Source organism: Canis lupus, chromosome 12 (assembly GCF_048164855.1).
Source record: "Canis lupus baileyi chromosome 12, mCanLup2.hap1, whole genome shotgun sequence".
NCBI classification, from domain to species: domain Eukaryota; kingdom Metazoa; phylum Chordata; class Mammalia; order Carnivora; family Canidae; genus Canis; species Canis lupus.
In genome coordinates this window covers 30094567-30109588 of record NC_132849.1, presented here as the reverse complement: position 1 = coordinate 30109588, position 15022 = coordinate 30094567, and the positions used below count along the sequence as shown (strand labels likewise).

General features: G+C 40.4%; 1 protein-coding gene across 7 annotated transcripts in view; it reads right to left on the bottom strand.

Annotated features, from left to right (window-relative positions):
* Positions 1-4653: 4653 nt before the first annotated feature.
* ZNF892 (zinc finger protein 892) overlaps positions 4654-15022 on the bottom strand; it is a 56863-nt gene continuing 46494 nt past the window's right edge. For all 7 annotated transcript variants that reach the window (XM_072770286.1, XM_072770287.1, XM_072770290.1 and 4 more), the window contains 3 exons: positions 14503-14608; positions 13923-14009; positions 4654-11086 (listed from right to left, as the gene is read on the bottom strand). In XM_072770286.1, coding sequence (XP_072626387.1) covers positions 9816-11086; positions 13923-14009; positions 14503-14608 — 1464 coding nt within the window. In that variant the 3' untranslated portion in view covers positions 4654-9815. The remainder of the gene's footprint in view (positions 11087-13922; positions 14010-14502; positions 14609-15022) is intronic.

The window sequence follows — 15022 nt, the reverse complement described above, 5'->3', positions numbered from 1 at the left end:
CCCCAAACTGGAAACAGCTCAAATATCCATCAACAGTAGGATGGATAAACAAGCTGCCGTATATTCATACAGTGGAATACTATACCATCAGCGAAAAAAGACAAATTACTGACACGCACAAGATGATTGAATTACACAAAATGGGGAGTGAGGAAGGCAGATCAAAAAAAGTACATACTCTATGAATTTTTAAAATGATGATCAAGAATGGGTAAAACTAGTTAAAGAAAATAGAAACCAAAACGGTACTTACCTTGGGGGGCAGGAAGGTGAAAGGCTGGGAAGATAAGGTGGGGTGGGGTGGATTGACTGGAAAGAGACAAGGAGGAGTCTTTGGGATAATGGAAACGTTCTGTATCCTGACCTAAAGCTTGTTGGTGGTTAGTGGGTCTGTGCATATGTAAAAATTCATCAGATTGCATATTGAAGATTTATACACTTTAGGAATGTTTAACCTCAATTAAAATAAAATTAGAAAAAGAAGTCTATGAACCCATAGTGATACCACAAAAACAGAGTGGGAGATGGTGATGGAAAGCTCTTCTTTTTGCCAGCTACTTGATGTAGAAGGAATGGTAGGATTAGAAAAATACCATTTTGTAAGCACTAATAATTGACTCAGGCAGGGATCATCAAGAAGTCCAAAAACACTGGGTGAAGGTTGTTGTTGGGAAACTAAGTATTCATAGATAATTTATTAAGTCCAAAAGAAGAGACTATTTAATTACAATGAAGGAATTTGCACTGCATCAGATGTAAACAACGTAATCAAATTAAGCATTAGGAATAACAGTACAAAATGGCATCTTGAGTCTCTTGGTGTGACTTGAGCATTACACAATGTCTATGTAGATTTCTTGCCAAATATGCTTAATATGAATCTAATCATGAGAAAGTAATAAAAAAAAACACAGATTGTGGGACATTTGACAAAAACAACTGGCCTGGGCTTCTCAAAATGTTACTGGTATGAAAGAGAGGTAGAAAGACCATCCCGAAGAAGACTAAAGAGGCAGGACAAATGTGCAACATGCCAACATTGATTGGAAACTGGGCAGTGGGGCTGTAAATGACAGTTTGGAATAAGTGTGGGTAAGTTAAAACTGGCTGTATGTTAGATGATATTATTGAATATTATTGAATAAATGTTATATTCCTTGAATGATGGCATTGTGCTTATGTTGGAGAATGTACTTGCTCATACAGGGTGAGCAAGTACAAGCTGTTAGATACTCTTACAAAACATATGATATCAAGGTGAAACACCACAATGTGGGCAATTTAGTTTCAAACAGTTTAGCAAAGGAAAATGTATATAGACAAAGATAAAGCAAATGCCTTAGAGGAAAAGAAAAAGGAGAAGGAAGGAAGGGAGGCAGGATCCTGAGCTCCCTTCCTGCTGTATCAGTTATTGTGGCAACAATTGTCTCATTGTAAAATTAATCAAGTTAATAAAATACTGCCATTTCTTTTTTTTTTAATTTTTATTTATTTATGATAGTCACAGAGAGAGAGAGGCAGAGACACAGACTGCCATTTCTTAAAAAAAAAAAACACACACACATTTTATTTATTTGAGAGAGAGCCAGAGAGTGTGAGTGAGCAGGAGGGAGAGCCAAAGGACAGGGAGAGAATCCCCAAGCAGACTCTCTGCTGAGTGTGGAACCCAATGTAGGGCTCAAGCTCACAATCCTGACATCCTGACCTGAGCTGAAACCAAGAGTTGGATGCTTAACTGACTGAGCCACCCACTTCCCCTTAAAATACTTCAATTTCTAGACAAAAGAAATCAGAAATTTCCTGTCTTGCATGCCAATCTTGACAACCTGGAACTTGGGATTCCAGAGCCACTGGAGGCCAGGAGGCAAGGACTTGGCCCAGAGCAGGGTGGTTAGTTCAGTCCAGGACACCACATATGATTGAGACCCTTCATGAAAAGGAGGCAGAAAATAAATCTAACCACCAAAAAGGGGAGTTCACAGGGACACTTATCTGAGCACTCCTCATACTTGGTGATGGAAGTTGGGGGATAGGGTAATTTCCCCCCAGTAAATCATAATTACAGACTTATCCCCGGAGGGTTTGGCATTTTAGGTAGTATTTCCTGCATGGTCCAGGAAATCTCTGTTGACAAAAGAGTTACTCAATTCTTTTCTGGAGAAACACCCCACAATACATTTTTCAATATTCACACATAGTGAGGTCAGTAAAATTTAAGCTCATAACTCATGGTTATGAAACCATGAAAAACCAAGCCAGATTAAAGTAGAACAGTATCTTTAAAGTTCTGAGAGAAAAATAACAGCTAGTCTAGAACTCTTTACCTGGTGAAAATAGACATCAGGGATTAGGGAAAAATAAAAGACACCAGTCAACAAAAACTGACATTTTGCAATCAGCAGATCCTCACCAGAGTAACCTCTAAAAGATGTCATTCAGGAAGAAAGGAAGTGCCTCCAGAAGGAAGGTCTTCTGGAATGCAAGAATAGAGATAAACATGTGGGTTAATCTAAACAAGGACAATGGTAGCGTTTTACAATACTTAAGGTGGGGGAGGGGGAGGGAGTGTGATGTGTGTATTCCAAACACTGACCCAGTTCTTTGCCCCTCCCTGTCTCCACACCCTCTGTGATGTGACTGTACAGCTCCTTTAATGCAGAGGTGGAGTCTCTTTCCCCACCTTCTGAATCAAGGCTGGCCTTGTGACATGCTTCAGCTGATGGAATGTGATGAAAGTCTGGGTGCACTAGTTTTGAGCTGAGGCTTCAAACGGCCTTGCATGCTTTCTTCTCTCGGACCTCTGCCACCAGGAGAGCATGTCTGAGCTAGTGCACTGGAAGAGCAAAGAGAAGAGCAGAGCCATCCCATTCAAGGCCATCCTCTGCCAGCTAGCCACAGCCAAACCTCCTGACTATAGACACATGACCGATCCCAGCTGAGATCAGATCAGTAGCACCATCTAGCTGACCTGCAGATTCATAGCTGTTGTTTTAAACCACTAAATTTTAGGGGTGCCTGGGTGGCTGTTAAGTGTCTTCTACTCACGTCATGATCTCAAGGTCCTGGGGTCCCGAGCCTCACATGGAGACCTGCACTCAGGGAGGAATCTGCTTCTCCCTCTCCCTCTGCACCACCCCCCAGTCCTGCCCCACTCATGTGCTCTGTCTCTCTCAAATAAATAAATAAAATCTTAAAAAGAAATCCACTAAATTTTAGACTGGTTTGCAATGCAGCAATAACTAGCCGATACAGTAGTGATTACAGTTAAAACATTCTAAAGTCTTTAATGTCTTTGTAGGAACAATAATGAAATTGATTAATTTTAGAGTTTCAGTGAAACATATTTTTATATAATTTAGCTTGTTAAAATGTTACCAATAACCATGAAAAAATAGAAAGAGCATATACATTTCAAACCTATAAAGGAAAAAATAAAACTTATTAATCAATCTGAAAGAAAACAAGAAAGAAGGGGGAAAGGCAAATAGAAGTAGAAGACTAACTGGTAAAAATGTATTAGTGTGATGGTTAATTTTATGCATCAATTTGACAGGGTCAAGAATGTCCAAATATCTAGTTAAAAATTATTTCTGGGTCTGTGAAGGTGTTTTCCAGAAAAGATTGAATTGAGGGACTGAGAAAATCAGAGTGCCCTCCTCAGTGTGGGTGGGCATCACCCAATATGCTATGGGCTTAAATAGAGCAAAAAGGCAAAGGATTGAATTGGGTCTCCCTGCCTGACCGCTGAGCTCAGACATTGGTCTTCTGCCCTAGGTGTTCTTGGTTCTCAGGCTTTTGGACCTGGGGTGGAATTACACTACCAGCTTTTCTGGGTCCCCAGCTTGTAGACAACAGGGTCATGGTACTTTAGTCTCCATAAATGTATGAGTCCATCTCTTATAATAAATATCATTGTTTATCCAATAGAATATATATATATATATTCTTATCAGTTGTGTGTTTCTGTGTGTTTCTGGAGAACCCTAATAAACTCTTTCAGAAGTGGGAAAAATCACTAAATTAGATGATCCGAAGGATGCAAGGGTTCTTTGACATTAGAAAATCCACATTAACAGATTAAACAAAACCATAAGATCATCTCAAGATACAGATTTTACTTCTGTCCAAGAAAACTTATTTTAAAAAAAATACAAAAAGACACATTCCATTATATTCACCATTTTTATTGGACTACACCATCATAAAGCATACATGATGAACAGCTCATAAAGGACTATATCAACAATACTTAATAGTTATATAGCACTTGATAGTTTGCAAACCACTTTGCAACCATTATCTACATAATCTAGCCACTCTGAAGGAGGTATTACACTTAAAAATATATATATAAATGAGGAAATGGATTTAAAAGGATGAAGTGATTTGTCCCAAATCCCAATTATTTTCATTCTTTATTTTATTGGTTCTCTATGATATCCTATGTCATACATGAAATTAAAATAAACAGATATCTACATATAGATAATACGTAATAGAAAAAAAAGCACACACCAAAACCCTGAATTCAATTCTCTAGTGGTTTTCACATGCTCTTGGAACAAAGACAGATGTAAATTTAAAATTTAAATTTAAAAATTAAAATTAAAATTTTAAATTTAAATTTAAAAATTAAAAAAATTAACACTATAGTTTATATGTTTATATTCTTAATCACATCTATCTTTCCTGCTGAAATTTGTAATCTGCAATTAAATACTGGCATTTCCTCAACTTAAACACTATAGTTCCTTGAAAGCTAGATGAACCTTGCAGCCTGGTAGTTTCTACCTACCAACTTGGCAACTTAAATTTGAGGAACATGTGAGCATTCCTCTTGGTACTTTTTTTTTTTTTAAGATTTTATTTATTTACTCATAGAGACAGAGAGAGGCAGAGACACAGGCAGAGGGAGAAGCAGGCTCCATGCAGAGAGCCTGACGTGGGACTCCATCCAGGGTCTCCAGGATCACGCCCTGGGCTGCAGGCGGCGCTAAACTGCTGCGCCACCAGGGCTACCCTTGGTACTTAATCCTAACTGGTTGCAAATGACCTATGTACGCCACAAAACTTTGACAACTTGACCTGCTATTTTGGTGTCAAATGAAAGGATGTCATGGGAAATATGTAGCAGTGCTTTTCCCTATTTCTCAAAGTACAGCTAAAAATCATGGACATTCTGTATAAAACAACATAAGATTCTGAAAGGTGGAGAGAATACAGACTGGCTGGGGACCTCAGGACCTGAAGAACAACACAGCACAGAGCTCCTTGTGTTTCCTTTTGCCTCATCTATCCCAGACTGGATTCTGAAGAAGCTAGCAACTGAGAAATGCCAATGGGCTCAGACCAAACAAAACAAAAAAGGCCCAAGAAAGTCTATTCTTTTTGGACAAAGAATGAGGAAAGAAGTGGCCTAGCAAGACAGAAAATTTTTAGACAATACCCAACCTACTCCAGTCAAAGACCAAGTGGGGAGCCTACATTCTACGCTCACCAGTCCATAATGAGGCTCCTCAGTGCTCCACCCCCACACCACAGTGGCATCAGAGAGGGTCAAGTCAGGGACAGAATTTTCCAAACCAACCCTTTCCCCATCCCACGTTGGCAGTATCATTGGAGACCATATGGAGAGTAGGCTTCCAATCCTACCCAGGGACATCTCTCTCCTTCCTTGATGGTGTGATGTCAGTAGAGACCTGGTGAGGAATTGTAACTCCTACCCCTTCCTGGCAGTAGTGAGGACCTTTATCCAGGTGTTGGTTGAGGCCAATGATGAACTTGCACTTCCAACACCAACTTACAGCAATAAGCAGTATCCCCTCAATCCCTTCTCCACAGAACAGTATTAGAGGAGGCCTGCCACACAGAAGCTTTAATTGGACACAGAATCTCATAACATTAATACTCAAAATGCTCAGATTTCAACTGAAAATCACCATCACACACCGAACCAGGAAAATCTCAACCTGAATGAGAAAACCTATGGAGGTCAACACTGAAATGACACAGATGTTAGAATTAACTGATAAAGATTTTAAAATAGCCATCATAAAAATGCCTCAATGAGCAATGACAAACATGCTTGACACAAATTTTAAAAATAGTTCCAGTATATAGAATACAGAGAACCAAATGCAACTGAAAATATAACTGAAATAAAACCCAATGATGGGAGTCAACATCAGAATGGAAGGGGCAAAGGAAAGAGTCAGTGAAGTTGAAGACAGAACAATATAAAATACCCAACTTTGAGTGACAGAGAGAAAATTACTATGGATGGAATTGTGTGTCAACCATCCCCTAACCACTGCCAATTCATGTTGGAAGCCCTTACCATCTTGGGGCAGCCCCGGTAGTTCAGCTGTTTAGCGCCACCTTCAGTCTAGGGCCTGATCCTGGAGACCGGGGATCAAGTCCCATGTTGGGTTCCCTGCATGGAGCCTGCTTCTCCCTCTGCCTGTGTCTCTGCCTCTCTATCTCTCATGAATAAATAAATAAAATATTAAAAAGAAAAGGAAGCCCTAGCCATTGTGACTGTATTTAGTGAGAGGGATTTTAGAAGGTAATTAAGGTTAAATGAGGTCATAAGTATTGGGTCTTAAGCTGATAGGATTGGTAGCCTTGTAAGAAGAGGAAGAGAGAATTCTCTCCACACACATGCACTGAGGACGGATTGTGAGGACACAGCAAGAACGTGGCCATCTACAAGCAGGAAGAGAATCCTCTTACCAGAAACCAAGACAGCTGGCACCTTGATCTTGGCCTTCCCAGCCTCTAGAATGGTGAGCAATTAACTTCTGTTGTTTCAGTCCTCCAGTCTATAGTATTTTGTTATGGTGCCTTCAAGCAGATGAACAGATTTTGGTACCTAGAAGAAGGGCGTTGCTCTAACCAATACCTAAAAATGTGGAAGCACCTTTTGGGTAGAGGCTGGCAGACTTTTGAGGTGCACGCTATAAATATGGATGTCAAAGACCATTCTGATGAGTTCTCAGACAGAAATGAGGAACGTGTTTGGAAACTGGAAGTAAGGCAACCCTGTTGTAAAGTGGCAAAGAACTCGGCTGAATGGTGTTCTAGTGTTTTGTGGAAGGTAGAACTTGTGAGCAAAGAAACTGTGGACATTTAACATGGGAGATTTCCAAGCAAAGTGATGAAGGTGCAGCTTGGGCCCTCCTTACTGCTTATAACAAAATGAGAGAGGTGACAGAGAAATTGAAGAAGGAATTGTTAAGAAAAACAAACAAACATACCCCAGAACTTGGGAGATTTGGAAAATTCTGTCCACCTATATTGCAAAGTATGAGAAAGCTTGTTCTATAAAGAACACTAAAGGTGTGGCTTAACCACCACCTGAAAAAGAGATCATGGATGTGACTCATGGGTATGATTAAGTTCAGCCATCTCCACAGAAGCCAGGAATAAAAAGGGGATTACACCAGCAGAAACATGCCAGTGGGGACTCAAGGGACAGAAAAACTAAACAAATGGAGGAAGACTGTCAGACTTCTTATATCCTACAGGACTGTACAATAAAGCTACTCAGATACGAATGTGCTCTATGCTTCAACAAAGTCAATGTCAATGTCAGGATCATCAGGCTGCCTCCTGTTTCAAAAGGTGGGGACATCACCTCAGTGTCAATAGGCTGGTTGACCTCCATCCAAAGTTCTGGAGGCAGGGCTGCCCAGCAGAGCCTTGGTGGTGAGATTGCTGTACCAGTGGGTCTGTAATGTGGGGCATCAAGCCAAACAGAATCATTCTCAAGACTTAAGATTTAATGGAATTTGTCTTGCTGGGTTTTGGACTTGCTTGAGACCCCTCACTCCTTCTTTCCTCTTTCTCCCTTTTGGAATGAGAGTATCTATCAAATGCCTGTCCCACAGTCATATTATGGAAGCATATAACTTATCTGGTTTCACAGGTTCACAGCTGAACAAGAATTTTGCCTCAGGATAAATTCTACCTCAAGCCTCATTCATATGTGATTTATGTGATATTTAGGTAAGACTTCAGATTCAATGCTGGGATGAGTTTAGATTTGAGGGGTTGTTGGGATGGACCAAATGGGTTTTGCATGAACATGAATTTGGGAGAGTCAGGGGCAGAACGCTATGGGCTGAACTGTGTGCCCCCCAAATCCATATGTTGAAGTGCTAACTCTCAATGTGATTGTATTTGGACACAGGGCTTCACAAAGGTAATAAAGGTTAAATGAGATCATGAGGGTGGGGTCCTACCAGATAGGACTGGCAGCTTTATAGGAAAGAGAAGAGAGAGCTCTCTTTCCACATGCAAACACCAAAAAAAAAAAAAAAAAAAAAGGCCATGAGGACATAGCAAGACGGTGGCCTTTTGCAACCCAGGAAGGGCCCTCATCAGAGGCCAAAGCTGACATCTTGATCTTAAACTTCCAAGCCCCTAAAATTGGGAGAAATTATTTTTTGTTTGAGCCACCCATTCTACATTATTTTGTTATGATAGCCTGAGCAGATTGAGATAAAAAATAATATATACTAGAAAAAAATAGAAGCAGCAAGCCTCAGGAACTACATTCAAAGATCTAACATGTGTGTCATCAAAGTCCTGGAAGGAAAGGAGTGAGGGCTGGAGAATATGTTCAAAGAAATAATGGCTAAAAATTGCCCAAATATGGCAAAACACATAAACCTACAGATTGAAGAAGCTGAGAAAACAGGATAAACTCAAAGAAATCCATATCCAGACACATCGTCAAACTTGTGAAAACTAAAAACATGATCCGCAAAATGTGTGCAACAACCTTCAAAGTCTCAATGAAAAAAAAAATATATATATATATACAAGGCTGTCGTGTGCCTCTACCCAAGAGAAAGATGGTGAAAGGTAAGTATTTCAAAGTCTTTTCACATCTTTCACAATCCAATGTATGGTGTCAACTCAGGTCTATAACTTAATTTTACTGTGGTTATGAATAAATCTAAGTACAAACTATATACGATTGAGGTAAAATCTTTATAAATAAGCACATTTTCAGGTAACCTAGCTTAAAATGAGACTGAGAACATCAAAGGTCTCTTCTATGCGTTCTCTTTGTAGGCTGTCAGTCTTGACCCCTGGAGTTAAACAGGATTCTTAGCAGGCTGGGAATCAGTAAGCAAGGTCTCCAAGACAAAAAGTGCAGAAGCGGACTGCCAGGTCAACATTCCTTGGCTTCAGGGTGGAGACTTTGTACCTGACCAACTAAAAAGTCTACTATTTTCCCTAGTTGGGAGCACTCATTTGAGCAGTTATCTCAATCAACATCTCTTGAGTTCACTCTCCCAGTTCTTTTTCTTGGTCCTTTCCACCTATCTCCTAAGCATCTTGGACTTAAGACTAAGGACACCTTCCCTTCCACCTCTACTCCCAACCCTGGACAAACTCATCATGAATTCTCAATCTTTTATTTCTGCCTCTGCAATTTCCCTCAAGAACCCCTCATTTCTTTCAAGCTTCATTTCCTTAGCATTAAGAGACTACCCAACCCAGACAAGATGTCTTCTTTCCATCATCACACACCCTATTTCTCTCACAAGGATTTGGAAGCTTTCATATGCTTTAGGGTGCTGGAAATAATCTTCCTCTTTCCCCAGGGTAATTCAAAGTCCTCTGCTGCACTGAAAAAATGTAAAACCCCTCCTTCACATTCTAAGTAAGCTATGTCCTGTATCAGCAATGACTTCTCAACTAATATCTTTTTTTGTAACACATTCTGAAATTCTTTTGTAGCCCTCACACGCTTAGTGATTGTTAAATAAATATGTTCTGAATGTACCATATTTACATAGCCTTTATCCAGTATGAATTCTCTTTTGCTGGCCAAATGCTGAATGCTCACTAAAGGCTTTTCCGTATTCTTTGGTTTTCCCTCCAGCATGAGTTTTCTGATGTTGAGAAAGGGATGAACTCTGGCTGAAAGCTTTTCCACATTCCTTACACTTATAGGGCTTTTCTCCAGTGTGAGTTTTCTGATGCTTTGTAAGAGATGAGCTCTGGCTGAAAGCTTTTCCACAGTCCTTACACTTGTATGGTTTCTCTCCAGTGTGTGTTCTCTGATGACGAATAAGGGCTGAGCGGTCACTGAAGGCTTTGGCACAATCATTGCATTTATAGGGTTTCTCCCCAGTGTGAGTTCTCTGGTGTTGAGTCAGGGCTGAACAGTAGCCAAAGGCTTTCCCACACTCATTACACTCATAAGGCCTCTCCCCAGTATGAGTTCTCTGGTGCTGAATAAGGCCTGATCGATCACTAAAGGCTTTCCCACATTCATTACACTTATAGGGTTTCTCTCCAGTGTGAATGACCTGATGCTGGGTAAGGAATGTGCTTTGGCTAAAGGCCTTCCCACATTCATTACACTCATAAGGTTTCTCTCCAGTATGAATTCGCTGATGTTGAGTGAGGTATGAGCTCTGATTAAAGGCCTTCCCACATTCATTGCATTCATAGGGCTTCTCTCCAGTATGGATGATATGATGCCGAATAAGGGCAGAGCGGTGACTGAAGGCTTTTCCACATTCATGACATTCGTAGGGTTTCTCTCCGGTATGAATTCTCTGGTGTAGAGTAAGATGTATGCTCTGGCTAAAAGCTTTACCACATTCGTTACATTCGTAGGGCTTTTCTCCTGTGTGAATTCTCTGATGCAAGACAAAAGCAGAGTAGTAACTAAAGGCTTTCTCACACTCATTACATTTCCAAGGTTTCTTCTCTGCACAAATTTTCTCGTGCTTCATTAGATCTGAATTTTGTTTTAAGTTCTTTTTAAACAAATCGCAGTTATGTAGTCTCTCTCCTTGCTGCTGAGTAAGTAATGACCTCTGACTAAAACTTCTCCCAAATTCATCACACTGGTAACTTCTCTCCCTAGAAGATTTCTTCTGAGTGACAACCTCCTGTATTAAATGCTTTTCATGGTTTTCCTGCTGACTCTCTAAAGAATCCTCACATTCACTGGAACTTTCCTTTGGAAATCTTTCTATTAACACCGCAGGGGCTGATTCTTCTTCAGAAATATCCTGCTCTGGAGTTAGCTCTTGGCTTTCTGGTCTTGTCTCCCAGTCTGAAAGAAACAAAAGTACACATGTATCATGTCCTACATGGGAAAGAAAAATAATTGCTGTGGTAAGAAAATAATGAAAACCAAACAAATGAAAAATGCTTATAAGGAACACAGGAACTTGAAAGCTCTCAAAAACAGCTTTAATCTTGAGAGAACTTGAGAAAAGAAAGATGAGTTGGCAAAAAGTGCAACTGCACAAAAGGGAAAGAGTGAGCAGGCACTCACTCTTCTATGCAGGAGGGTAGGAGATGAGGAAGAATAACAGAGAATAAGACTAAGCAGAGGTCATACGGGAAAATGGCAGATGAGATTTAAAAACCTGCAGAGACAGAAAAAGGTAGTCTTTCAGGGATGGCCCACTCTTGCCCCCTCACTGGAGCTTCTGCACTTCAGGTCTTGAGAATGACCACTGTTAGTTGAGCTCCTTGCCATCAGTCTTTCCCTATCTCAGGATTTCCCAATCACTGCTAACAGACTCACCTTCAAAATCATCATTCTTAAATGAAAATCTCTGTTGGTTCCATTGTCTCAAGATGAGACACAGATTCTTTTTTTTTTTTTTTTTAATTTATTCATGAGAAACACAGAGAGAGGCAGAGACAGGAGAAGCAGGCTTCATGCAAGGCGCCTGATGAGAGATTCAATCCCAGGACTCTGGAATCATGACCTGTGCTGAAGGCAGATGCTCAACCACTGAGCCACCCAGGCATCTCGAGACACGTATTCTCTAAGCTAGTATTCTGAGTAGAGCAGATCAGAAAATTCACATCATCATAAAGCTTAGTGATTAAGAAGCTTTGTGAGTGAGTAATCTGGGTAGCTCAGTCAGTTAAGCATCTGACTCTTGCTTTTGGCTCAGGTCATGGTCTCAGGGTTGTTGAGACTGAGCTCCAGGCTCTCAGGCTCTGTACTCTGATTGAGTACATTGGTCTGAGCATGAGTCTGCTTGGGATTCTCTCTTCCTCTCCTCTGCCCCTTGAACTTCTGCGCGCTCTCTCTCTCTCTCTCTCTCTCTCAAATAAATAAATCTTTAAAAAGGATAAAAAATAAAATATAAAAAAAGGAAGCAACTGATCACCTCTGATTCCCCCATACCTAACAAACTTTAAAGAGTTAAACAGAATGAAGCTTTAAAACAAAAGAGCAGCATATAGGGAGAAGAAGGTCAAGTGCCTATATGCTCAGATTGGTTCCCAACCTGTCAGGATAGCTGTCCTAAATCCTAGGTTTCCTAGTAAGAATTTTGGGAGGAAAGCTAAAAATGCTAAAAAATGTTTAAATATTTCCAAACTTAAACATTCTTTAATACCCATTCCAGGAGCACCTGGGTAGCTCAGTCAGTTAAGTGTCTGTCTTCAGCTCATGTCATGATCCCAGGGTCCTGGGATGGAGCCCCACATTGGGTTCCCTGCTTAGCAAGGAGTCTGCTTGTCCCTCTCCCTCTACCCTTCACCCTCACTCATGCTTTTTCTCTCTCAAATATATAAAAGCTTAATAAAAAAATCCATTCTAACCATGACTCTACATGAAATAAATCAGTACAATAAAACGTTCTCAACTACCTATCATAATCAGGGCAGTGCCTCAGATTTTAAAGGGGAAATGGGTAGAAAGAAGTTAAAGGCAAAAGACTTTCAGCTAAGGGGAATGGAGGAATTAAATTCCCCAAAATTCATGGAGAACACACAGTTAATGAAGGAAAGTAAGAGACTACCTATCTGGTGTTAAGGGTTCAAGCTGGAGAATAAAGAAAGTGAAGTGGTTAGGCAGGTAGTAACAAAAGCCTTGAAACCAGGTAGAGGACTACAGACTGGCAGAGTGGGGAATCTAGCAGTGGTATGCTGCCTCAGTTAGACAACGTTAAGACTAAGGAAAGTATAATTAGCAGATAGTCTAACCAGTTTGATAGAAATGATCAGGTCAAATTTATAATATCTTTCGAAAGAAGTTACCAGGACCTAATCAATAGTTATCACTTGCTTAGCATTTGGCCAGATACCATTCTAGGCATTTCTCTTGGATTATTTAATTTGATCTTCACAGCAACCCTATGAGTTAAGTGCTATCATTATCCCCATTTTACAGTTGGGGAATTTAAGTCACAGAGAGGAACATTCACTGGTTAAAGCTCACAGAGCTAGGATGTAATTGAGATTGGCTTTGAACACAGACTGGTTCCAAAGTCTGCATTCAACCACTATTCTATGCTACCTCTGCTTAGATAAAGAGGAAGGCGGGATCCCTGAGTGGCGCAGCAGTTTGGCGCCTGCCTTTGGCCCAGGGCGCGATCCTGGAGACCCGGGATCGAATCCCACGTCGGGCTCCCAGTGCATGGAGCCTGCTTCTCCCTCTGCCCCTCTCTCTCTCTCTCTCTCTGTGACTATCATAAAGAAATAAAAATTAAAAAAAAAAAAAAAAAGATAAAGAGGAAGGCAGGGGAAACTCAGAGACCAATTTTTAGTCATTGGTCTGAGACAAAAAGTCACATTATCCTACAGAGATAAAATAACATACATGAAAAAGCCTGGTTTTAGAGACTAACACCCAAGCATATTATTAACAAATACTGAAATGTTGACTTCATTTTACCTTATTTGGAAAAAAGAACTGGTTTTAAAGGGTAGAAAGTATTTACTTTCTAAAAAATTTTTTTTAAAGTATGAATTTATAACAGATAATCATCCACAGAGCTGGAGTGTGACATGGGAGAAAGGGACTTCACTTTAAATTTTCCATAGGTCTAGTGAAATCTGGAAAGGCTCCTCCACAAGCACTTCAAAGATGTTTTGACCCATTTGATGCCCACTGACCATCTGGGTTTTACATCATCACTCACCTGAATGAGTTGCTTTTGAGACTTCTCTCTGTAGTTCCTCCCCACACTCCAACTTAGAGATTACATCAGGCTTGGAAATTGGAAGCCCTGTTCATGGGAAAAGAAAAATTAGTTTGGTAAAGAGCTTATTCAGGGTTATTTCCTTGGTCATTAGGGAAGACAGTATAAGAGAAAGAAAGAGAGAGGTCGATTCTAGATTTCTCCCTCAGAAGTGCTCAGAAGCAGGTAGGAAGATAGATATGGGGTCTATTTGAGCAGAATAACTAAGTCACTTGTTTATTACCTCTCTCTATTTAAACAATAAGCACCCATTTCTCAAGAGGTGTCTTCACTAGAACTTTGTCTCAACATCCTTAGGGAGTAGAGAAGAAGGATGTTGCCGCCTAGAAAAATACACTCAAAAGGTGTCCGTCTCTAACTCTGGGAGAGTTAGGTATTTATCCAGAAACAAAAGTAGACATTGCCTGTCTCAGGACTTACAAAGTGATTAAGAATCTTTGATTCTCAGAGCTCCCAGGAACTGAGAAAGCAAAAGTATCACACTGGGTAAGTTCAAAGGGAGGGAGGAAGCCATCCTTACCCAGCAAGACCAGATTCCTATGCTTCTTAGGCACATCTCCCTGAGGAGGGTTCAGCTGCCCCCACTGGGTGAGAGCCTCAGCCATATCCCTGATCACCAATGACTCCTGAAAAACCAAACACACCAGTGCTCACCAAGGGATCTTCCAGGAGCCTCTGAGAAGGACTCAAACTGAGAGCATAAGAGAAGGAAGACAGGAAGGACAGGAGGACATTAGACAAAATGACCTCTACCGTCCCCCTTCCAACAGTAAGATTCTCTGGCATATCTGTAGCCAGACTCGCTTCTTGCCTCCATGCATGAGAACTGCATGTAACCTGCAAGTAGGAAGGAACCTCCACTATAAAACATGAAGGTACCAAGTTACTAGTTTATGTATCAGTAAATTAAATTATAGAACTACAAAAATACTTACCTTTTAGACACGGGGAAGGGAGAAAATATAATTATGAACTATTTTCTTTGTGGTATGGTTTTAAAATAAAAGGAGTTCAAGAAATAGGAAATATTTTTCTCTCTA